Consider the following 25,436-nt stretch of genomic DNA (forward strand, 5'->3'; position numbering starts at 1 on the left):
GGTAACTGACAAGTACTCTATATTTGTGTGTTAAGTAGAATACTTACATATCTACACAATACAAACATACACTTTAATAATCACATAGATGCATTTATAATTCTCACAAGACTCCTATGGGGGAGGCATTACTATTACTCCCAATTAACAGATTAGGAAACTGAGAATGTGAGAGTTTAAGTCCACAGTAATAAGAGTAATCACTAGTAGAGCAAAGATGCAAACTCAGTTCTGTCTGACTCAAAACCCATAATCTTTCTACTCTACCCTGCTATCTTAATTTCTTCATTTGTAAAATTGGGACAATAATAAACAAAGAACCTCTCTTGAGTGCTTGTCGTAATGATTCAATGAGACAATACCCCTTAATCAACACACTCTAACAAGAGTGAAGTTCTACTACCAGAGAAGAATCTACGGACAGTTGTTTCCTGTTTTCACTCAAGAAAGAGTAATATAACCATCGTTAAATTCAAGACAGATTCAGGGCTCCCAATAATGCCATAATAATGACACTGTAGTGATCTTAGTTTTCATGCCTAACAGTGAGGTCTGTAAGAGCAGGAACAATTTATCACAGTACTGGGTACATAAAAAAACCTATTGCCATCAAGTTGATTTTGACTTATAGCCATCCTATAGGACAGAGTAGAACTGCCCCAGAGGGGTTCCAAGTCTATAATCTTTACAGAAGCAGATTGTCACGTCTTTCTCCTGTGGAGCGGCTGGTAGGTTCAAACTGCCAAACTTTTGGTTAGCAGTTGAGTGCTTAATCACTGTGCTACCAGCGCTCCTTACTGCATACGTAGTATACATTAAAAAATTTTAATTGCAGGAATTAATGGATTGCTGAAAAGCAGAGGCCTTCAAGATATTTAAATTTCCTGAGAAGAAATCTGTATAAGCAGACTAGATATTGAACTGACCAGAAAAATAACTTTAAAGGCAAGATTACTGAATTTTTTCAAAAAGTCCTTTCTAGTCCCTATTAGTCTGATGTTACATACATAGCATTATGAAACAAAATAGATTTCCCTGATAGCTCCAAACTGATACTAAACGCTATTGCTTTTAGTCTTGCTACTTTGTGAGAATAAGGCAACCAACATGGTTAAAATCAGTTTTCATTTTTACCCCATGTGAGTCACCAGTTGTTCTAACCAAGAGCTTGGCCTCAAATCAAGTCCCCTTACTTTCTCATTTCCAAAGGAGTACACCGTACATTGTTATCATAACCTTCCCTGTACGTTGTTATTCTTACCTCTGCTGTCAGATCATGTTACTTCCCTGCTTAAAATTCCTCAGTAACTTGCCATTGTTTTCAGGATAAAACCCCAGTTCCACTGGATGGTTGACAAGGGTCAGTATGATCTGATCCTTGGCATTCCTCTTCAGTTGTTTCTCACCCCCTCAACCAGTGCTCCACCCCCTCCACCCCCAACCTTTCCTGTCATCCTACCTATGCAAATCCTGCTCTTACTTCTTGGAATACTCTTCCTCTATTCTTCAACCTGGTGCTTGACATATGGTAGGAGTCTTTTTTTTCATATCCTAAACCCCCAAACCCGCTGCCATCGAGTCAATCTCGACTCATAGCGACCCTCTAGGACAGAGTAGAACTGCCCCATAAAACTTCCAAGGCTATAATCTTTACAGAGGCACACTGCCACATCTTTGTCCTGTGGAGCAGCTGGTGGGTTTGAACGTCAACCATTTGGTTAGCAGCTGAGTGCTTTAACCACTGCACCACCAGGAATCATTCCTTTTATAAAAGTTGATAATTTTTCTTTAAAACTATGGGGTTTGCATTAGGTGACGACACATTAATCACTGAAACTTAGAATTCCTATTTCATATTTGCATTCAAAACAAATTCTCTTTCTTACACATTTAAACACATACACACACACACCCCTGCACTTTTCCAAAGGCCAACACTGCATTCCTACCTCATGTTTCATCTGGAAGTTCTGCACAAGGTTGAGGTCAGTGAACATCCGAATTGTACACAGTGCTGTCTCCAGATCGGACATCTCAAAGTCACTGAAGTTGAAGTCAGTAATTTTAAGGGTCTGAGCAGATGGTACCACAGCAGCCTGAGGTAAGGTGAGAAGAAGAAAATGAAATAAAGCTGTTAATTAAAGCAGCAGCGCTTCACAAATCTTTCTCACTTTGCTGTAGGGAAACAGCATATTGTGTTTATTTATTTTTTTCTTTTTGATGTAGTACACTAGAAATCCTTTAGTACAGGAGCTATTCCCATTTTAATTTTTTAAACTGAGCCACATGAGGGTAACTAATGTGGTTCCAGGTCGGCGAGGTGGAGGAGAAGAGAGGGTTGCCTCCCTGAGATCGTCACCTGGAACAGTAAGAAGATGAAGGCTCCTGATGATCTGGTCCTTTTATACCTCCCCAGTCTTATTTATTCAATAGATATTTATTGAGCAATTATTCTGGGCCTACCCCATTGCTATAGGCTAGGAATAAAGTCAGCAGGAAAATGATAATGTCCTAAGCATTTTACATTTTAATTCTCAAGACAAGCTTGGAAAGTGGAAATGCTAGCTACATTTTTAGGTGTGGAAAATTAAGCACAAAGGTTAACTTTCTTGCCCATGGGTGTGGTGTGGAATTACCTTACCAAAAGGCAATCTGGCCTTTTGGTCCTGGTTCCGACCCTTGCCTGAGCTCTTTACTCGGATTGGCAGGGGAGCCCCGGGTGGGATCCCCCCAGCCAGTCCATGTAAAGGTTGCCTATAGGGTGCGGCCCTCCAGCCAATACCAGTAAAGGTCAGCCTTCCCCCCTACTAATTGGATAAGGTCAGTTCCTGAGTGTGGTATTTGACTTTTACCTGGATTGGCTGGAGGGCTCACCTAGTGACTGATAAAAATCCTAGGATGCAGAGGCTCAGATGGGGCCTCCTGATCAATGAGAGCTAGGACGGGAGTGCACCCTTTGGACACAGAGGCCCTGTGCTGAGAACCTCCCAGGCAGAGAAAACCTGCAACAGTGATAGAGGCAGCGGTTGCAATAGTACCAGAAGAGGCGGAGACAACGATTGGGCCCAGATGATGACAGCAGAGTGTAAAGGCCAAACCTGGCTAAGAGCTGTGACATTCTGAGAGCTGGGATGTGCCTGAGCAGGGGGCTGTCCACAGAGCAGGAACTGTCCAAGAGCTGGCTGGGAGATGCCAGGAGCCGGCTGAGAGTAGCAGCTTATTGATCAACAGCAGATCCCACCACATAACATCACAGAACAGTTCCCCCACCACATGACATCACAGAACAGTTCCCTTTTAAAAGTTTCCTGATGAAGGAGAATGAACATCGGTTTTCTGGAAGGGTAAGCAGGTTCTCTTTGAGACTTAAGTGGGTCCTCTTGAGAGGCTGAGAACCCATGCTGGACCCCTCCTGAACCTAGCCCTATGTATATCTTCGTTTCTGTTGACATCCTTCTCTCTTATATTAAAGTTATTATTGCAGATATGGTGTTTCCGCGAGTTCACTGTGATCACTGCAATGAATCATATTGAGAAAGAGTGCTGGGGCGGGGGAACAGCTGGTGTCAGAAATGGCGGAGAAGTCAGAGAATGAGAGTGTATCTGACCTCTGCCTCATAGGAACCAACTTTGTGTTGATTCTTATGCTCAGACTCATTATTTCACCATGGTAGCCCAGCTACCCTATTTTTACACAAATGTGTGCCTCCTATGTTTGCCAAACACACACTCCCTCCTCCAGGTATTTTCATAAGCACCGCTATGCTAATTTTTTTTTACATGTTGCTGTAAAAGAATCAGCACAGCACACTTACGAAAATACCTTTCAGGGGAAGGGTGTGGTTGGCAAACAAACGTAGAAGGTGCGTGTTATTTGCGAACAAAATACCATAGTTAAGGAATGGAGACAGGTTTCTAGTCCAGGCAGGCCATCTTGCTCTCAGATTTGACACATCCCTACTCTGGAGCCTAGAAAACTTGTCTTCCATGATACTTGCTCCACCCAAGCCTGATCCTAAGAATCACATGGGGTGCCTATTAAAAATACTCACTTGAAGATTCTCATTCAGTACATCCAAGAGTCTGGTTTTTTTTTAAGAGGATCTGTTTTTAATTATCCTTTGTTTTGATTTTTATAAGCATTAAACTGTGACAAATACCTGTAATTCCTTCAAATATGCCTTGCTCTTTATCATCAGTGTGCCTTTGCACCTTTTGCTTCTACTTGCAAAGCACCCCCACTCTTTTTAACTGATGGACTCCTTTAAGGCACAGTTCCCATCCAATGAAGGGTTAAGTTTCCTCTGAGCTAGACCCACCCTGCTTAATTACAGGAAGTTCACTATAATGTAATTTCCTATTCATCTTTCTTTCTGTCAAACTACTCTGAGAGCTACAGGTGGGGCTGTATCTTACACACCTCTGTATCCATGTGACTATCAACTGAAACAGTTATAAAATTTATTGATATAAACCTGTATTAAGTGAATCAAACCAAAAACCAAACTCGTTGCCATCGAGGAGAAAAGAAAAACCTCATTCCCCTAGCTCAATCTGAGTCAACAAGCTCTGTATTTAAGGTTCCAAAGCTTCCTGGGGGTTGAAGCTCATTAACCTGAGCTGGAAAACTGCAGACCTGGCAAGTGAATTCCAGCCCATTTTGTTTGGTACACAGTGTTTTTAAAAATCACCAAATTTGTTGTTTTGTTGGTGTTAGTTACCATCAAGTTGGCTCCAACTCATGGTGACCTAATGTATAATCAAACAAAACATTGCCCGGTCCTGAGTCATCTTCATAATCGTTGGTATGTTTGAGTCTACTGTTTGGGCTATTATGTCAATCCATCTCACTCAGTGTTTCCCCCCTTTTCGCTAACCCTCCACTTTACCAAACATGATGTCCTTTTCTAGCGATTGGTATTTCCTGATGACGTGTCCAAAGAAGGCAAGCCAAAGTCTCACCATTCTTGCTTCTAAGGAGCCTTCCAGTTGTATTTCTTCTAAGACTGGTTTGTTTGTTCTTCTGGCAATACCCAGTATATTCAATATTCTTTGCCAATACCACAGTTTAAACACATCAGTTCTTGTGTCTCCTTTTTTTTTGTCCAGCTTTTGCATGCATATGAGGCAACTGAAAAGGCTATGTCTTGGGTGCACCTTAGTTGTCAAAGTGACATCTTTGTTATACTGTTTAAAAATTGGGAGAATTTAACAAAAAAAAAACCTGATTTCCAGATTTCCTGAAAAAAAAAAACCAGGCCACATGAGCCCCAAGTCCCAGGAAGCAACAGCTGGCCGGTGGAGAGGAGCCCTGGCTCCCTTAGACCCTGAGACTGAGCAGAGCTCTCTGGCTTTTCACCAATATTTCCCACTGGGCCCCTGAAGGCATCAGAATTTGCAGGGACCCCCCACTTCTTCCATCCCCTTGACCATTCACCCTCGCAGTACCTTTTTAACTGCTTTTGTCAGATCAGGCTGAGATCACCTGAGGAAAAGAGGCTTCAACTTGGTGTGAAGTAGAGGGAAGAAAAACGAGAAATTTGAACTAGGCTCCTCTTTAATGTTTTTTCCTTAACTCACTCCAAACCCCTAGGTTTCCTATGAGTATTTTGGATATCACGTCTCTGCTTTACATTATCTTTTTTGAAGAAAAAAGGTCAAACTAATAAATTTGTACAGCACACTCTAGAACTTCCCCCACAAATCTGAGGGCCCTTGCATATTCTCCTTCTCATCATGGCCGTCAGATATCATCTACATATACCAGACTTATTTAAAGTTTAAATGAATGTCACCCTTCTCATACTCAATAATGAGACTCTTTTCCCAAGACCAAAATTCACAGGAAAATAAGCATTCTGGTAAGTCGGTTCCACAGGCTAAGGCGTGGGCTGAAAGAGGGGAAGAGACGAGGATTTAAAATGTTTAGATAAATAGCTTCGTTGTTTATACTGGCTACCAACATCAAAAACGGAGCAGTAAACACGAGTGGAACTGGAGCTCAGAAGTGTGGAGATGGGAATAAGCCACCTTTTAACTCAAAGCAGATAACAGCTGCTTTAGCTAAACATTTTGCACACTACAAGGGGGAACGGATGTTTTTTCCTTACGGCATCATTATTCTTACAGCAGGAAGTTTTCTTTCATTCCTTCCACAAAGGATATTCTAAAAGCTACAGGACAAAGACAAGCCAGCACAGCTTGTGCCTCTCTCCATTATACATTCCAATTCCCAGCCTCTCTCTACTCAGAGAAAAGAATATTTCCTTTTGCTTGTTTGGTCATGCCACACCACGACTCAACCTTTTTAAGCTGACCCAGTGGGGAAAAGTGCAAACATTTTCCTTAGAACCTTGTGGTCAGTGACGCAGGGATTGAGAATTCTTAGGATTTATTACCAACAAGTCATGAGAAAGTCAGAAATCTTTTAAAGCTCTTGTTATCTTCTTTGACCATCGCATGGGGATTCAACTTTCTGTTTCCTCACAGTTCGCCTCAGAAAGCTTTGGGATCAAGGTGATTTTCAATAAAATATTATCATCTAGTTATTCTTACTTACCATTTCAGAAAACAAAATATTTTGCATAAAGTATGTGGTATTTCTGGGATAGATATGTATATACAGTTCTGGATTTTCACAGTGTCTCCTTTTAGTAAGTGCTTTATTTGTTAGAATTTGCAAAGTGAGACAGCATTTATTTTCTAGAGAGTTAATAGATACAAATTTGAGATCTAGCCCCAGGTCTGCTATTCACCAGGCACAGGCAAGTCATCAGGCATTTCTGAGCTGGATTTTCTTGAGGGGATGATATAACTTATTGTTCTGTGGTCTTGACTAACAGAAGTAACATATTTTAAGGATTCTGGAAAACAATAAAACACTATAATATGTGTGTGTGTGTTTATGATTGAATAATCCAGTTTAAACCCTCTGGAACTACCATACCAACTAATGCTACCCCACACTGCCTATCAATCCACGTGAGTGCACAATGCTTGTGAATTCTCAGGCAACAGTGTTCATATATTTTAGTGCTTAATTCGGATATGGTTAGGCTCTTCTAGAGGTAGAGTTTTAATTTGTGTCAAATTAACCATATATGAAATACTAAAAATAGACAATGCTCACTGGGTTAAAGATTCAATTGGACAAACAGCTCAGAAGTATAATCTCGTCTTCCTATAAGTTCTTTAATTTTATCTGCTACTCAAACAAATAAAGAAACTAGTTTACTTCTGTGACTCTTTAAACCAAACTCTTCATTTAAATCACCTTAATTTTTGTTGGCTATTCTTCAGGTTTTATGACTTTTTCCATCATTCTTACAAAAATTAATAATAACAATAATAAAACCTCTGGAAGTGAAATTCACTGAAATGTTCGGAACAAGACATATCTTTGGAAGTAGGACTGGCTTGGGTTAAAGGAGGCAGTAGTCACAGTTACACAAAAATACTTCAATTTCTCAGTCATCTTAATCAAAATCAATTGTTCTAAATACCTTCCAGCTGAAAAGGAACTACATATGAAATTGATCACCAGCTGACAAAGTCCTAGATCAGCTACCACATTTGCATTTCAGGTGAGATGATTTCCATAAAAAGACAGGTAAAAGCAGGGTAAAACACGTGGTAAAAAAAGCATGCTTGCTCTTGAGGGTTCTAGTCCTGATATTTCATTGGCTTTGTACCCTGAACAAGTTGTACAATCTCTCCACCTGTTTTCTCACCTTTTTACAGAGAAGGTTGTGTGCATCAACAGATGAATGGATAAACAAAATGTAGGATCTACCTACAATAGAATATTACTCAGCCATAAAAAGGAATAAAAATTTTTCTAATACATGGTACAACATAGATGAACCTTGAAAACGTTATGCTGAGTGAAATAAGCCAGGCACAAAGGGACAAATATTGTATGACCAATATCTAGAACAGGCAAATTCACTGAGACAGAAAGTAGATTAGAGCTTACCAGGGGCTGGGGACAAGGCGGAGGGGAAGTTATTACTTAATGGGTACAGAGTTTCTGTTTGGGGTAATGAAAAAGTTGTGGAAATACCAACTCACAAAGAAAGACCAGACTTACTGGTCTGACAGATGCTACAGAAATCCTGAGAGTATGGCCCTGGATATCCTTTTAACTCAGTACTGAAGTCACTCCTAAGGTTCACCCTTCAGCCAAAGATCAGACAGGCCTATGAAACAAACAATAACACAAGTAGCTCAACCATATATACAAGACTAAATGGGCACACCGGCCCAAAAGTGAAGATGAGAAGGAAAACGGGACAAATGGAAATGGGGAACTCGAGGTTGAGAAGGGGAAAGTGTTGACACATCACAGGGTTGGTAACCAGTGTCACAAAACTATTATGTGTATTAATTGTTTCAGGACAAAGAATTTGTTCTGTAAACTTTCACCTACAGCACAACAGAAAAAGAAAAAACTTTTGGAAATAGATGGTGATAATGGTTGCACAACATTGTAAATGTAATCAATGCCACTGAATTGTACACTGAAAAATGGTTATATATTTTTCCACGATAAATTTTTTTTTTTTTTTAAATGAAGAAGTTGCATTAGACGGCCTCTAAGGTCTATGATACATATATCTGTGTCCGCAGGATTCCAGCGCCTCTTACTGACTTCTAACTTTGGAACCAAATTCCCAATGCTGCTCTGTGAGAGGCATCTAAATCTTGCCAGTCATCTTCCTGTATAGGGCCTAAATGCTACCTCTGACTCTGAGAATTTACATAAATGGACAGTGCACCTTAGCTGTTATATTTTTCATGCTTGGTGTCACTCTCGTCTGGCTTTCTCATTAAGTGGGAGAAGGGCTATTACACAACTCTTGGTTTAACAGAGGACCTTAGCCTTTGCATGAGCGTAGAGGACGGTTAGACTGGATAGATGCTAGCCTCCCTGCTTACTGCAATCTCGCCCTAAATGAAAATTGAATTTCTTGAAATTGCCATCTGTTTTTGAGGTTAGTTAATACTCTCTCTCACTTCCAGGCCTTTGCAACTGTTTCTCCTCTGTCTAGAATGCATCCCTCCAAATGTTCATATAGCTAATTCTTTCCCATTTTTTAGTCTCAGCTACATTAGGCAGGGAAACATTCTCTGGTCCCTGTACTGGATATTATTACAACATCTATTTCAACCTTTTTCTAGTGAGCCTTCATTTTCTGAAGAGGCTGGAAAGCTAATAAGTATATTTCCTTGAATCCCTTGCAGCTAGAGTTCCGGGCAGATTTTGGTTTCTCCAAATAGGTGTTGTTCTTTTTTTTAAATTATTGTACTTTAGATGAAGGTTTACAGAACAAACTAGCTCCTCATTAAACAGTCAGTATGCATACTGTTTTGTGACATTGGTTACCAACCCCATGACATGTCAAAACTCTCCCTTCTCAACCTTGGGTTCCCAATTACCAGCTTTCCTGTCCCCTCCTGCCTTCTAGTCCTTGCCCCTGGGCTGGTGTGCCCCTTATTTTATTTTATGGGCCTGTCTAATCTTTGGCTGAAGGGTGAACTTCAGAGTGACTTCATTACTGAGCTAAAAGGGTGTCCGGGGGCCATACTCTCAGAGTTTCTCCAGTCTCTGTCAGGTCAGTAAATCTGGTCTTTTTTTCCCGAGTTAGAATTTTGTTATACATTTTTCTTCATCTCTGTCTGGGACCCTTTATTGTGGTCTCTGTCAGAGCAGTCAGTGGTAGTAGTTGGACACCATCTAGTTGTACTGGACTCAGGCTGGTGGAGGCCGTTGTAGTTGTGGTCCATTAGTCCTTTGGACTAATCTTTCCCTTGTATCTTTAGTTTTCTTCATTATCTCTTGTTCCCAAAGGGGTGAGACCAGTGGAGTATCTTAGATGGCCGTTCACAAGCATTTAAGACCCTAGACACTACTCACCAAAGTAGAATGTAGAACATTTACTTTATAAACTATGTTATACCAATGGAGCTAGATGCTCCCTAAGACCACGGTTGCCACAGCTCTCAGCCCAGTAATTCGGTCCCTCAGGGAGTTTGGATGTGTCTATGGAGCTTAATGACCTTGCCTTGTACAAGTTGTGCTGGCTTCCCCACAAACAGGTGTTATTGAATAAGAATTGAATTTCAAACAATGCAGCGGTGCATGGAGAACCCTTGTTTTTTTTTTTTTTGGTGTGAATCTAGCGGGCATAACATGGCTCTGTGGCCTGCAGTTCTGGTAGCAGCTTTCTGACCCCCAAATTATGCTAGCATGGGTGATTCTGGAGGGAGCAGATAGCCCAGTGACTTCCAGATTCTGTAAGTTTTTGAGGTATACCATATTTGCATTTGCAGTTTGTTCTGGGATTCATTCCTGGGGTCATTTATCCACCCCTTCCAATAATTTGAAAGCACCTAATTAAACTTTTTTCTGCTTAAAATAGCTAACGCATATAGTCCTTCACTATTCTGTGAGCCTTAAGAGGGTAAAGACTATTTATTCACTATTATATTTGGAGTACCTAATATAATGCCCACGTACAGTAGGTCAGGAGCCCTAGTCCTGTAGTAGTTAAGAGGTCAGCTGCTAACCAAAAGGTCGGCAGTTCGAATCCACCAGCCAGTCCTTGGAAACCCTGTGGGGTAATTCTACTCTGTCCTATAGGGTTCCTATGAGTCGGAATCGACTTGATGGCAACGAGTTTGGTTTGTTTTTTTTGTACAGGTCAATACTGAATGAATAAATGAATCTTTTTTTTTTTTTTTTTGATCATCAAGAACCTAACCAGTTATCCATACTCTGCATGAATGTTTCATTAAATTTAATTTGGTCAAGGAATATAACATGAATGTTAATTTTAATAATGAATCATATTGTATCAGAAAGAATATATTGTGGAATATGCTTTCTTCTCTCATCTGCACAATGAATGCTTCATTACTGTAATTAAAAAAAAAAATCGTTTTCAGCTTGTCTTAACTGTCATAAAAGTTTTGATTCCCTCACTTCCAAGAACGCTGGAAATACAAGATGGAAAAACAATGACCAAACAGTTTTCAACTTTTTAGCAGCTCTGACAGGAAGTTACCTACAATGGTCAATTCTAGATTGCTCCTCTTCAGTAGTGACTTGGTGATGCTTTATACACAAAAGGTTTACATTTTTTCTTACAACACATGATGATTTTTCCTCCATTAAATTTTTCACCTACCTGTTCTACTTAGGCTAATTAAAAAGTGAGTGTATAATTTCCTGAGTGCTCATTATTAGAATGGCTTGGCCAGAAAGACTTGGGACAAGAGAGAACCTAAAGATCTTGATGCCACTACTACTAGATGGAACAACTACCAATACTAACAATAACTAATATTTACCGTGGGCTTATGTTCCAAGAACTCTGCTCAGTACAACTCTGTGAGGTCAGTTCTTTCATTATTCCCTTTTCACAGATGAAGAAACTGAGGCACAGAGAAGTTACAAACTTGCCTGAGAGCTGGAATTTGAACATATGTGTCTTTCTGGCTCTACCATCAGATAGCAGGCTGTTTTATATATTTAATCAACTACATTATTTCTAGCTTCATAATCATTTTAAAGAAAAAGAAAGCAAAATCATGCTGAATGTATTGAAAGAGTTTGAGATGTGCTTTTTCATGCTAGATTAGTGGCTTCCTAAAAGTATGGATGTCCCAGAATCTACTGATTGACTGATTCAACCATTCGACAAAACATGTAAGCCAGGCAATCACTAAATTGTAGCTATTATTAATACCACTCTAAGAAACCATAGCCTGATAGAGAAGAGAAGCACACAAATGATCGAAACACATAGCTTTGTAGTGTAGTAACAGAAGTATATTGGTAGTTTACACAAGTAATTGCTATCAACACAATGATCCGATCCCAATCAAATCAAACCAAACCCATTGCTGTCAAGTCGACTCTGACTCATAGCAACCCTAAAGACAGAGTAGAACTGCCTCATAGGGTTCCCAAGGCTGTAATCTTAATGGACGCAGACTGCCACATCTTTCTCCCACAACACAATGATACAGAATGCAAAACCACATTTAACTACTTTTTAAAAAACTAGTCACATATTTTTCTCAAGTCAAAGAGAATCTTTCCTGAGCTTTAGCAAGGCAAATGTACCTTACTTAACAAGACAAATGTAGCTTTTTTTGGTGCCCCTTTTACACCAATGCGGAGGCTGTCTTTTTATTTACTCAATAGAAAAATGAAACATTACAGGAAATAATGTATTTATAAAGTGTATGGTCTCCCAGAAGCCCATAAAATATGTGTTCATGGAAAATAATACACTTGGATGAGGTAAATATAATGATCATTTTAATATTATTGAGTTTCTTCTTTTTGGTGACTGCCTCGTGAAAAAGGTTTACATTTAGCATGCGGCAGTCTCTGGTAACCGCAGGAGAAAATAAAGACATGGCTACACGTCTATACTGTTGGCTCAATTTCTGCACAAAGAAAGTTACCCTCCTATCAAAAGTCTATTTGCTTGCCTAAGTCTTTAGAATCAAGTATCAATAGCTAAAATAAAAATTACGGAAGCTAGAAACAACTCCTAACAGCCAACTGTTAAGAAAAGTCCTTATTCAGAAAGCAATTTATTAAAGCAAGTCTGAAAAGAAGGGCAGTTACTAAACTTGGTCTTTCATAAAATGTTAAATTCTTCAAATTAGTTCCAGTGTTTTATAAAGGCATTTTGTTACACTACAACATGATGTCTAGTCAATACAAATGTTACGAAGAAAAGATACTTTCAATCTCAACGATTCCTACTTTAAGGAAATCTCTTTGAGGGATAAAATTAATATATGATATTTGATAGGTTGTATTGCTCTATTCAAAAAATGATTGGCTACAAGGAGAGATCCTCCCTGGGTATTAATCTCTCCTTATCAGCCCTGACCACTATCACCACCACAGGGGACACTCTTTTGTGGAGAGCACTTTGGTTCCAGGTCTTTGAATAAAGTCACTTTCACAGCCACTATACTACAATTTACAGAAGGCTATCATCTCTCTTCCCTTAAAGTGCACAGAAAATGTGCAGAAGAAATCACATAGTTTATAATGCTGTTTGAATTTCTCTCTCTCTAAGAGGGAAAGTGAATCCAAATCTGTTTATACAAAGGGAGGTGAATTTACTCAACCCAGTATATTGAACTAAATCTTACAGAGAGTAAAGAAGCAAATGAAGTACAGTGGGGCTGGATAGTATATTTTCTTTAATGACTATCAACATGCTCTGTGATTTTTCCTTCTTTCTAACATTATATAAGTGGATCTCTGTATTTATTTTTACTGTGCTTTAGGTGAAAGTTTACAGCTCATTCAAAAATTTATATACATATTGTTTTGTGACATTGGTTGCAATCCCCACAATATGACAGCACACTCCCCCTATCCATGCCAGGCTGCCTGTGTCCATTCGACCACTTCCTGTCCCTTCCTGCCTGCTCATTTTGCTTTTGGACAGGAGCTGCCCATTTGGTCTCATATATCTGATTGAACTAAGAAGCAAGTTCCTCACATGTATTATTTTTTGTTTTATAGTCCTGTTGAATCTTTGTCTGAAAAGTCGGCTTCAGGGGTGGTTTCAGTTCTTGGTTAACAGAGTGTCCAGGGGCCACAGTTTTGGGGGTTCCTTCAGTCCCTGTCAGACCATTAAGTCTGGTCTTTTTATGTGAATTAAGTGGATCTCTTTAAATTTCAATAGGGAAGAGGCACAGCCTATACAAAACTTGGATAATGAGCTTCTAGTTTTTCAAAATCATATATACTCAAATGAAACCCATTGCTGTCAGATCTATTCTGACTCATAGAGACCCTACAGGATAGAGAAGAACTGCCCCGTAGGGTTTTCAAGGCTGTAAATCTTTACAGAAGCAGACTGCCACATCTTTCTCCCACAGAGCAGCTGGTGGGTTTGAACTGCCAATTTCTGTGTTTTGGATTGGATTTGAATCTACACTGTAACACTGGATTAGGCATCAGAGATTTGGGTCAGCTCCGGCTCTGTCCTTTCATGCTGTGCTACCTGAAACAATCACACACATATTAGATCAGGGCTGGGTTCCTGCCCAGTTTCTGACTCTGAAAGGTTAAGGTCACAATGAGGTGAATTCTGTCGTAGGAAGTCATGCCAGTGTGGTCAGCCTCTTCCCGTTCACTGTTTTGATACAGAAGATGCCTTAGGATCACAACAGAGTCTCAGTTTGCTTCTAGATACATCACTTATAATTTAAGAAGCAATAGGGGCTGAACTGAATCCATACTGACTCCATGACAAACCTGAGAAGCATATTTAAAAAAACTGAACACAAATAGCAATTTATCTATTGCTCTTACAACAAGAAAGGAAGGCAGAAAAAGGCAATCAGTCAATCAAATATTCAGTTACCTGAACTTTCTGGCTGTTTAAATAAATAAACATTTATTAATACTGTTATCTTAACTTTCTAATAATCATAACCAAATCAGCTGGGGTCCCTTTATTGTTATCTCCACAACTTGTGACTAAAACAAAACAAAAAGAATCTTGTTGCCGTTAAGTCGATTCTGACTCATAGCGACCCTACAAGACAGAGGAGAACTGCACCACAGGGTTTCCAAGGAGGGGCTGGTGGATTCGAACTGCTGACCTTTGGGTAAGCAGCCGAAAGCTTAACACTGCACTACCAGGGCTCCAAATTGTGACTAAAAACAAAACAAACAAACCTGTTGCTGTCAAGTCGATTCCTACTCATAGTGACCCTATAGGACAGAGTAAAAATGCCTCCTAGGGTTTCCAAACAGCGGCTGGTGGACTTGAACTGCTGACCTTTTGGTTAGCAACTACAGCTCTTAGCCACTGTACCACCAGGGCTCCAACTTGTGACCAAGGATCATTAAAAAGTATAAGGCAAAACGGTCAGTTTAAGGCCCTATTTCTGCTACACCCAATTTTAAGCCAAGAGAAAGTTAGTTTTAAAACGGAGGGAAAAACCCAAGTAAATCAAAGAAAAAATAGTAAGAACTCTGAATTTCCTACCAGCCAAATTGCCTTGCTATTACCATGGAACTTTTCAGGATAGAGGCATAAACATTTAGTATACTTAAGTATATGAGTGAATTCTCTTTAAGGACAAATTTTTAAAAAGAAGAGTTAAGAAAACATTTGACAGCTTTTCAATTTGTTTTAGGTGTTAAACTGAGATAAACAATCAGACAAAGGCAGTGCCTTTGCTAATTGCTGGGTGACGCAGACTAATTACACACACCTGTGTGGTTGGAACGATTAAAGAAATTTTTATTAGGTTGATAGAAAGCTAGCATTGAAATCAGTTGCTGAATTTCAACTAATTTAAATGAGTTACTTGATCTACAAGCTATGTGACCCTAAATTTCTAATGCAGCTGCCAAAAACCTATTTTCCAATTGAACAACAGATGGTTTTGAACAATAAGGCAACATAACAATTTTCAGTAATTTCAAGGTGTTTTTCTCTTACTAAAATTATAAACATAATTGAGAGGATAATTTTCAGATTTTTCTGAATGACTATACTATTTTTAAAGTGAGAAACAAAGTTTATATCCTAGTGTTTTTTTAGCATTATCTTTAGAAATTACTCTATTCGCTAGTTTTTATTTATCTAAAACAACACATGGCAGAGTGCAACCTTGTCTTCATTTTAGAACTAACTTAATAACCCCACTGTGCCTGCAAGCACTTCAAGTGCATTTTTCCAAATGCTAAATTTCCAACTTACAGTACACATTTAGTTGAAAACTATATCCTTCTAAGAGGAATAGACAAATGGGCCAATTAAGCCTGAGGTGAAGGACAGTTTAAACTTATAAACCTATGTAAGGAAATGAAAATTGCTCATTACTTCAAATTTATTAGAAATACAAAAAATAAATACAGCCAATTCAGCATGAGGCTAGCCCCAAAAGAAGCTTAACCTTTCAGGTGAAATCATATAAAGTTCTTTCAGCTGTTCTTGGCAAATGATTAGTAGCTGGTTACTCACTGGGGTAACTAGAATGTTTACAAGCTCTCATTCTATGTCCTTTTGTTCTAACTCCAGTTAAAACAAAATTGGCCTGACTGGATTTTAGTAGTGGCGCCATCACTTATGACGTCTGAGAACGTGAGTGAAAAAAATACCAAACCAGTTGCCATCAAGTCAATTCTGACTCATGGCAACCCTGTGTGTTTCACATTAGAACTGTGCTAACCTTTTGGAAGTAGATTGCCAGGTCTTTCTTCCAAGGCACTCTGGGTGGATTTGAACTATCAACCCTTCAGTTAGTAGCCAAGCACTTAACCATTGTTGCCACTTAGGGACTCTGTGAGAAGCTGAGTAGGACAATCTAAACTCTCTTAGCTTCATATTCCCTTTCACAAAATGCTAATAATATGTACCTTAAAGGTAGGTTATGGATTCAATACACTTAGCTAACACACACAAAGAACTTAAAACATGCCAGATACATAGTAAGTGCTCAATAACTGTAGCTATTCTGTCTTTTTGCTCTTGTGTTTGTAAAAGAAATGTCTGTTTTTCATGCCCAGGCTACTTCAAGGCCCATATCTCTTCACTGTCCTGCATTGTGAGTCTCACACTCAACCCTGTACTCTCCCTTGTCTAAGAACATGTTGTCTTCTGGCTTGTGAGCAACTCCTGCTCACAAAAACAAAATAAAACCAGAAATAATAAAAAGCTTCACAATTCAGCCAACACCTTTCATAGCTACTTCTCCACTTTCTCCTTCTTTTACACAAAACTTATTAGAAAAAAATAGTCTAGGCTCACTTCCTCCACTTCCTCACCATTTACTCTTACCTTTTATAACTTTGGAGCCCTGGTGGTGCAGTGGTTAAGGGTTCGGCTGCTAACCAAAAGGTCGGCAGTTCAAATCCACCAGCCGCTCCTTGGAAACCCTAGGGGGCAGTTCTACCCTGTCCTACAGGGTCGCTATGAGTTGAAATTGACTCGACAGTAACAGGTTTTGGTTTTTTATACGTTAACTCCCTTCAGACTGCTTTCTCAACGATCACCTGAACACTGAATCCAGCAGCCTTTTCTCAGTCCTCATATTTCAGCCTTCCTACAACAACTGGTGGGATCTGCTGTTTTGAAATGCTATCTTTGCCTTCTGTGCCATTGCACTCTCCTAAACCTTCCTCCCTGTTAAGACACCAACTTCTTTATCTTCTTAGCTGGTCTCTTTTCTGGCTCCTTCCATCTAAAACTATACTCACAGGAGCTCTGCGCTTAGTCTTTCCTGATCTCTCTGCACTCTCTCCCCATTGCTCCACCCCCATAATTTCACTACCATGGGATCACTAACTTGCAAATCTCCACCTTAGTTCTGACAATCGCCTCCTCACCACTCTAGTCCTGCCTTGCCTGGTTGTTGAGGATGTCCACTTGGTTGTTCCACCAACATCTCAAACTTACAATGTCCTAAATCAAATCTACCAGCTTTCCCTTAAAATAAGTCTCTCTTTTTAATATTTCCACTTTTGTTAATTAATGGCACCATCATTCCTTGAATAACCAACATCAAAACCTTTAATCTTTAATCTTCTCTCTAACAGCTCATAACAGACAGCACAGTGGTTACATGCACGGGCTCAGGAGGTTGACTGTGTGAGTTTGCTTCCAAATTCTGCCACTTATTGGCAGTGTGACCTCGAACAAGTCACTTGGCTTCTCTGGGCTTCACTGTGGTATTTATAACATAGTTGTACCGTTTACATGAGAAAATGTAAGGGCTTAGCATATGGTAAGTTGTGACGATTATGACAATGAGACCACCACCACCAGTTGCCATCAAATTTATTCTGACTCATTGCAACCCCATGTGTGTCAGAGTAGAAATGTGCTCTGTAAGATTTTCAATGGCTGATTTTTTTTGAAGTAGATCACCAGGCCTTTCTTCTGAGGCATGTCTGGGTAGACTTAAACCACCAGTCTTTTGGTTAGCAGCTGAGTGTGTTAACCGTTTGTACCACCCTGGACAATGACACAGAATCAATCATCTGATCACACCCTTCTCGTTCCTTATACAACTCCCATCACATCTCACATAGACCTTATCTAGTCCATCTCAAATAGACCTTATCTAGTCCATCTCAAATAAATTTAAAAGTAGAAGGCTAGTCTTGGTTGTAAAAGTACCTTAAATTTTCATTAATCCCAGCCAAGACCTACTTATATATATCAATGTGCCCTTCTCCCACCATATACTAAATGAGAATACAATTAGAAATCAGAAACTAACCTTATCTGAACCCAATTTCAAATAGCACCCCACAAGCCATATGGTCAGAAATTAAAGTCACTCTTAATTCTTGATAATGCAAACTAGATTATCAGCCATGAACCATAAAATCATTGCTGTCATCACCCTAGCCACACAACCACCTTTCAGCCACCTGTCCCCATTTCCCCAGGAACTGAAAACTAAATTTAATTTCGTATAAAGATGTAAAGATTGTAACAACTATTGGAAAAAAATCAGAACTGTATATTACAATGTCAATGTAAGTTATTATTTTTGCTTTGACGTTGTACCTCTACAAGAAACTAGAGTTGATTAAATATTTTTATGAGAGTCCATCTCAATATTTACCAAATTTGATTAAATGTCTAGGGGACCATTACTAGTAGAAGCAGATATCCTGAGCAAAGCATATTTACCTATTAATTGGATGTCTATAGTTAGCAATTTTTAAAAAGAAGAAGGAGGAAAATTACCGCTAAAGACTGGAGCTCTCTTGTTTCTTCCTCTGCTGCAGAAGCATGATATGACAGAACCTACAGGGGAAGAAAAGCAGCACTGGTTATACAGGACAGGGTACCAAATGGGGACTGGAATTTCAAGCTTGGAATTCTGCTGGAACTTCTTGTAGAGATAACGAGCTTCCTCAGAATGCCCAAACCTTCTTCGCGTTCTTTAACAAGCATGAAAATCTCACATTTCAATTTCATTGCTTGTTTCAGAAAACAAAAAGCTATGCTCCCTATGTTCAAAGGAAACTCTAGTAATTTTCATTCCGATGTTGTTGATATAACAAATACATTATTTATATGCCACATTAGAAATAACTATTAGCTCAAACTTCGCAGAAATTTTATTCTGAATTGTTTTTTAAACCTACCACCTAGGCAAAGGAAAAAAAATACCGACTTTAGTTATTTTTGCTCGTGTCCAAAAAAACCTTTGCATAAACTGACATTTTAATGTTGACATTTGAGAAGAAAGTAGTCTAGAAGAAACTCCAAGATGAGACCTGTAACTACTGTAGAATTCATAAGGAAAAACTGAACGGCTGGGATATAACGTTATATAGATTCAGGGATCCAGATACACTCATAGGATTCAAGAGCTGAGAAGATAGCAGGGCTCATCTACAAATTCATCCATTAACAGTTGAGAACACTGAGGCTCCAGGATTCTAATGACTTGGCCTCGGCTCACTTGTTAATACATGTATAAGCATTATAATACAGAGTAAGCATTTGATAAACCAGTTGCAGTAGAGTTGATTCTGACTGATGGTGACCCCATGTGTGTCAGAGTAGAACAGTGCTTCATAGGGTTTCTAGTGGTTGATTTTTTGGGAAGTGGATCACCAGGCCCTTCTTCCTAGCTGCCTCTGGGTGGACTTAAACTTCCAACCTTTCTGTTAGCAGCTGAGTGCATTAATTGTTTGCACCATCCAAGGTCTGTCTCTCTCTCTCTCTCTCTATATATATATACATAGGCATATATGTATCGGAAACAGATTTTCAAAGGTTTATAATCCAAGGTCTCTTATATAATTCTGTACCACAACTAGTGGTGTTATATATTCAGGGTGAAGTGCCTTAGAAAGCAAGGTGAAATTTAAAGCTATTGGTAAATCTTGATGTATATGATGTGTATCTTTCTAGCTCTTTAGGTTAAGTATTTACTGAGAGTCAGAGAAAAAGTTATTATATCCCAATACTAATTTTCCACTGATCTCAACTAGACCAGAATAGGCAAACATTCAAACTTATTTCACACTCGTGTATGAGTGAAGAAGTAGAGACATTTGTACTTTTTGACCTCTATTTCCCTAAACTGGTCTGTGATGTAGGAAATACCCATGTTATACCAAGCGAACATCTTTAAGGCAGTTAGCGAGATACATCCACAAAGGGCTGGCACCACTTGGGTAGGCTAGTCCCACCTGGGAGGGAGCTGCCTCTGAAGACTGTTCTTCTCAGCCACTGTTCACTAGCCTGCATGCACATTTGGAATCACTGAGAAGAGCTTTTTAATAGTATTGATCCCCAGCTTCTACCTAAAATTTACTGAATTAGAATTTTCAGAAGTAGAACCCATAAATAGGTAATATGAACGAGTTTCCAAGGTAAAACTCGTTCATATGACATACTTATTTGGGAGGTTAAACTAAACTATTCCTACTTTTCATTGATTTTTTTTCCCCTTCCTCCCATCTAATTCTCTGAGTGCCTAAGGTTTCTATTTTAATGTTTTTTTTTTTTTTTTTCATAATTGTTTCCATAGAGAGATGGGGAGGATTGGGGAAGGGAGAGGTAGACCATGGCATCAGTAATCATTTGTGAGAACGGATTATTAAAGCCAAGGATTGCTTTCTGAAGAAAAAACAGAGGACTAAGGAGAAAAAACAGTGTGAGTTTGGTTTGGCCACACAACCTTCAATAACTTTCTCAAAATCTTTGGATCTTAAGTTTTCTCAGCTATTTAAACGGCAAATTTAATCACCCAGGGCTGGATTGCCCAATAAGCAAGGTACTCACAAGCTTAACTGTGTTTACTTTCTAATCTTTAGTGCACAACATCATCTGGTTTTCATGGTGAAAACAAGGTGAAATTGTGCACTACAGATTAGTAAGTAAGCACAATTAAGCCCATGTGTACCTTGCTTACTGTAAGCTGGTACACACCATGTTTACTGGTTAATCCATCCCTGTCTATATTATGTGGTTTTTGTGAGGACACAATGATATAACAAACATCATGAATTGTCACAAGGAAAGGTAAAAGCTGTGTGTTTGATCTTAGAGACCAGGAGGCCCTGTAAGCTTCAGCCCACCTCCAATGTGACCATCTGCTTGGCCATGGCTCTCTCCACTGCTTCATACATCTGTGTGTTCTGGATCCCCAAGCCACAAAAGATGACAAAAGCTTCCAGAAACTGTTCATCATTTCGGTTGAAAGCCTTAATCTTGCCAGTATTCTCCTCCTTCTTATTAACAAGTTGGCAAACCCCTATAATGGTCCAAAAATTTGAGCAAATGTTACTGTTAATTATCATAGTTTTTGTTTTTTTTTTAAACTTTAATGCACAGACACACAAAGATGATCTTACACTTTTCTGTTAGGAATGCTTGGCATCTCAGAATAAGCAAACAAACCCCCACAAATATAAGCTAGACAAGTAAATGAAACTAATTTACATGAGAACTAGTTTCACATAGTCCTAAATGTATGTTGTTCAAAAAATCCTAGAGTATTATTTTTTTTCCAGAATCTGTTGCAAATTTTAGATCAGTTGAGTCCCCAAAGACAATTTGTCCTTTGGAGACTAATTGGATTTTTGTATGTTTGCCAAGAGAACAATTTTGAGGCACATGAGAACTGTGGGACACACGGATTGCCTTTCCTTACGGAGAAACCAGAAGTTAAAAACTCAACTACTTAAAAAGTAGATGCAGAAAACTGGCAATTCATATAGACAGGCTCAAATTTCAAATATGTGTCCAGGACAATCATATTGGTAGTCAATTTTGAAACTGCAAATAAATGACTAAAAGTAACTATTTATTTAGAAATACAAGCAGATCTATCTTTGAAGAAAATCATAACCTTTCAAGTCCTGGCCTCTATTAGAAAGTCAAACATGTAGTCAATAAAAAAGGGAGATTATATCAACATTGTTTAAGAAATTCTTATTGAACTGGGCACTTTACAGGATCAGAGCCTAGGAGTCTGTCTGTCTGTGAGGAGTTTGGTGAGCCAGCCTATCTCTGGGTAAAATAAACAAGTGTTGCTCAAGCCCTTATCACTTCTGTCTCTAAATATATAATAACTGACTTTCATCACGGGGCCACTGTGGGATAGGCATTGTGCTAAACGTTTTAGTATACACAACATCTCCAGTCCTCACAATTTACACTGTGAGGCAGGTTTGGCCATACAGATGAGGAAACTGAGTCTCTGAAAGGTTAAGTCATTTGCTCAAGGCCACTTAGCTAAGTATGTGTTATTGTCGTTGCTAGACACTGTACAGTCATTTCCAACTTACAGTGACCCTATGTACAACCGAACAAAACACTGCCTGGTCCTGTGCCACCCCCATAATCGTTCTTATGCTTGAGCCCATTGATGCAGCCACTGTGTCAATCCATCTTGTTGCAGGTCTTCCTCTTTTTCACTGATCCTCTACTTTACCAAGCATGATGTCCTTCTCCAGGGGCTGGTCCCTCCTGATAACACGTCCAAAGTATGTGAGATGAAGTCTTGCCATCTTGGCTTCCAAGGAGCACTCTGGCTCTACTTCTTCCAAGAAAGATTTGTTCGTTCTTCTGGCAATACACGGAATATTCAATATTCTTCGCCAACACCACAATTCAAAGGCATCAATTCTTCTTCGGTCTTCCTTATTCATTGTCCTTTTTTCACATGCATATGAGGCAACTGAAAATACCATGGCTTGGGTCAAGAGCACCTTAGTCCTCAAGATGACATCTTTGCTTTTCAACACTTTAAAGAGGTCTTTTGCAGCAGATTTGCCCAATGCTATGCGTGGTTTGATTTCTTGACTGCTGCTTCCATAAGCATTGATTGTGGATCCAAGTAAAACGAAATTCTTGACAACTTCAATCTTTTCTCTGTTTATCATGATGTTCCTTATTGGTCCAGTTGTGAGGATTTTTGTTTTTTTTCATGTTGAGGTGTAAGCCATACTGAAGGCTGTGGTCTTTGATCTTCATCAGTAAGTGCTTCAAATCCTCTCTGCTTTCAGCAAGCAAGGTTGTGTCATCTGCATAACGCAGGTTGTTAATGAGTCTTCCACCAATCCTGATGTCCCGTTCTTCTTCATATAGTCCAGCTTCTCGGATTATTTGCTCAACACACAGACTGAATATGTATGGTGAAAGGACACGACCCTAATACATAGTCTTCCTGACTTTAAACCATTCAGTATCCCCTTGTTCTGTTTGAGCAACTGCCTCTTGGTCTATGCACAGGTTCCTCATGTGCGCAATTAAGTGTTCTGGCATTCCCATTCTTCACAATGTTATCTATAATTTGTCATGATCCACACATCCTTAGCTATTTACATTCATACTGCAGGGATTACTTCTCTAACACTTATTCCACTGTCAAGAAAAGGTTTAAATGAGACACCATGAATTTGGATATTAGGAGAAAAAACTACATACTAAATGGCAATTGGCATTAATTATCTTAATAAAATACAGCCCAGGTATGGTTGGGGAGCCCTGGTGGTTAAGGTGCTCGACAGTGTCCCACCAGCTGCTCCGCTGGAGAAAGATGTGGCAATCTGCTCCTGCAAAGATTACAGCCTTGGAAATCCTATGGGGCCGTTCTACTGCAAGTCAGCATGAGTCAGAATTGACTCAACGGCAATGCGTTTTTTTTTAAATGTATAGTAAAAACACACGCGTACAATAGACCATTTACATTCTCACCAGTTATGTCCCTCAACCTTTGTGAATCCTCAAATTATAAATATGAAGCTGTTTACATAGCCTCTTGGCTGTCTCCCAAATCACATTTTCTTGAAAAGTAAGAGTAATGTGTTTCATGCCCTTATCCTCACATCACAATGAATTGACTTTTCAATTTTTACTCGTTTTCTCCTACTTGATGGCTGTGTTTCATAAACAAGATTTGTTTTTAATCACTTCATCAGAATTACTGCATGTGTAACAAGGAAAGAACAAACAGGGGCTGAGATGTGGCTATCAGGCAATCTGCTAGGCGTATGACCTAGCTAACTTTCCCCTGTACCACAGTTCAAACCTATGCCTCAGTAAAAAAACACTGAATACATTAATTCACTGATTACATTAAAAGATATTAACTAATACCTCTGGAATTGCTCACAAATTGTTGAAATTGAATGTTAAGTGTACAAATATCAAGGATCTGCTGGAACCACTACAGCTCAGAGTAGAAAAGCTATGTTGTAACCTACCACTATAGACAGAGATATACAGCATAGAATTAAGCCTAGGGGAAGAAAAGGGATTCTAGAGACAACTCATCCATTTAGGCATATAATCTATTCTCCTTTGAAAGGGTAATAATCATATTTATATAGCATTCATGATAATCCCACTGATTTCTTTATACCCTTCAGCAAATTTAATTCTATCAAACAAAAATATCTAAGTTAAAAAAAAAAAGTATGAAAAACAAGGGTTTATAAAGAACAGAGTTCCTCATATAAGAAAATTTAAAGCTTGAGCACATTTTACAGATAGTTTTCACAATTTCATTAATGATCTGGAAGAGTAGATAAATAGTGCTATAATGAAATTTCATACTGGTAATCTGAAATGCCACACATAGTAGAGTAAGCCATATTGTATACAAAGTCAGAATCATTTATATATGAAAACAAAGTGGTTAATGTAGAACAAAAAATAAAACAAAACCATTCAACAAAAATGGATATGTACAGCCATAAAATAAAACAATATTCAAAACCATATTAGGGGAGAACCAGAACAGTAAACTATTAATGTTACCTTGTATCATCAGCATTCACAAAGCACTTGTACATACATTATTTCATCACAACAGATCTGAGAGCTAGACAGCACTGAAGGCATTTCTGGAAATTAGGCGGAAGGGAGTAAATGATGTCCAAAATCACATCCTTATGTTTCCTTTTCCATAATTCCAGAGATGGGATGTTGTTAGGAACCACAGTTTTACACCTGGCTTTGTGGTAGAGCAGGGGCTCAGCCCTTACATCCTGCGTGTGGCCTCATGTCCTCTCAACCACAAAACACAGACTCCCAAATCAGCACACTGTGGTCTGAACATGTAAGCCCTACCCTTACTATTTATCTTGCAAATATTTTTCTCCCCTGCAATTGTCATTTGCCAATTATCTTAGTTTTGCTGTGTAAAATATTTAATTTTTCAAATAGTCAAATATTGTAATCATTTCAGTTTTCAACTAGTGTTCTGAAATAGAAGCTTCCCTATTTTAAGATTATACAAGAACTTATAGTTTCTTCTAGTACTTTTATAGATTAGTGGTATTACATTTAATCTTGTAATCCAACTTAATTTTTTCCCAAATCGTTACTGAATTCTTATACCCAAAAAGTTATTCATTCTCTAATGATCTGAATTGTCACCTTATCATATAGTAAGTT

The 25,436-nt window shown here is 38.9% G+C and overlaps 1 protein-coding gene across 5 annotated transcripts in view; it reads right to left on the minus strand.

Moving 5' to 3' along the window:
• Positions 1 to 25,436, minus strand: part of PDE5A (phosphodiesterase 5A) — a 174,114-nt gene that overhangs the window by 37,473 nt on the left and 111,205 nt on the right. For all 5 annotated transcript variants that reach the window (XM_023741104.1, XM_023741106.1, XM_004386810.1 and 2 more), the window contains exons 10-12: positions 21,110 to 21,285; positions 18,759 to 18,818; positions 1,950 to 2,096 (exon numbers count right to left, since the gene is read on the minus strand). In XM_023741104.1, the coding sequence (XP_023596872.1) occupies positions 1,950 to 2,096; positions 18,759 to 18,818; positions 21,110 to 21,285 (383 nt within the window). The remainder of the gene's footprint in view (positions 1 to 1,949; positions 2,097 to 18,758; positions 18,819 to 21,109; positions 21,286 to 25,436) is intronic.

Source organism: Trichechus manatus, unplaced genomic scaffold (genome assembly GCF_000243295.1).
Source record: "Trichechus manatus latirostris isolate Lorelei unplaced genomic scaffold, TriManLat1.0 scaffold00171, whole genome shotgun sequence".
Classification (NCBI taxonomy): Eukaryota; Metazoa; Chordata; class Mammalia; order Sirenia; family Trichechidae; genus Trichechus; species Trichechus manatus.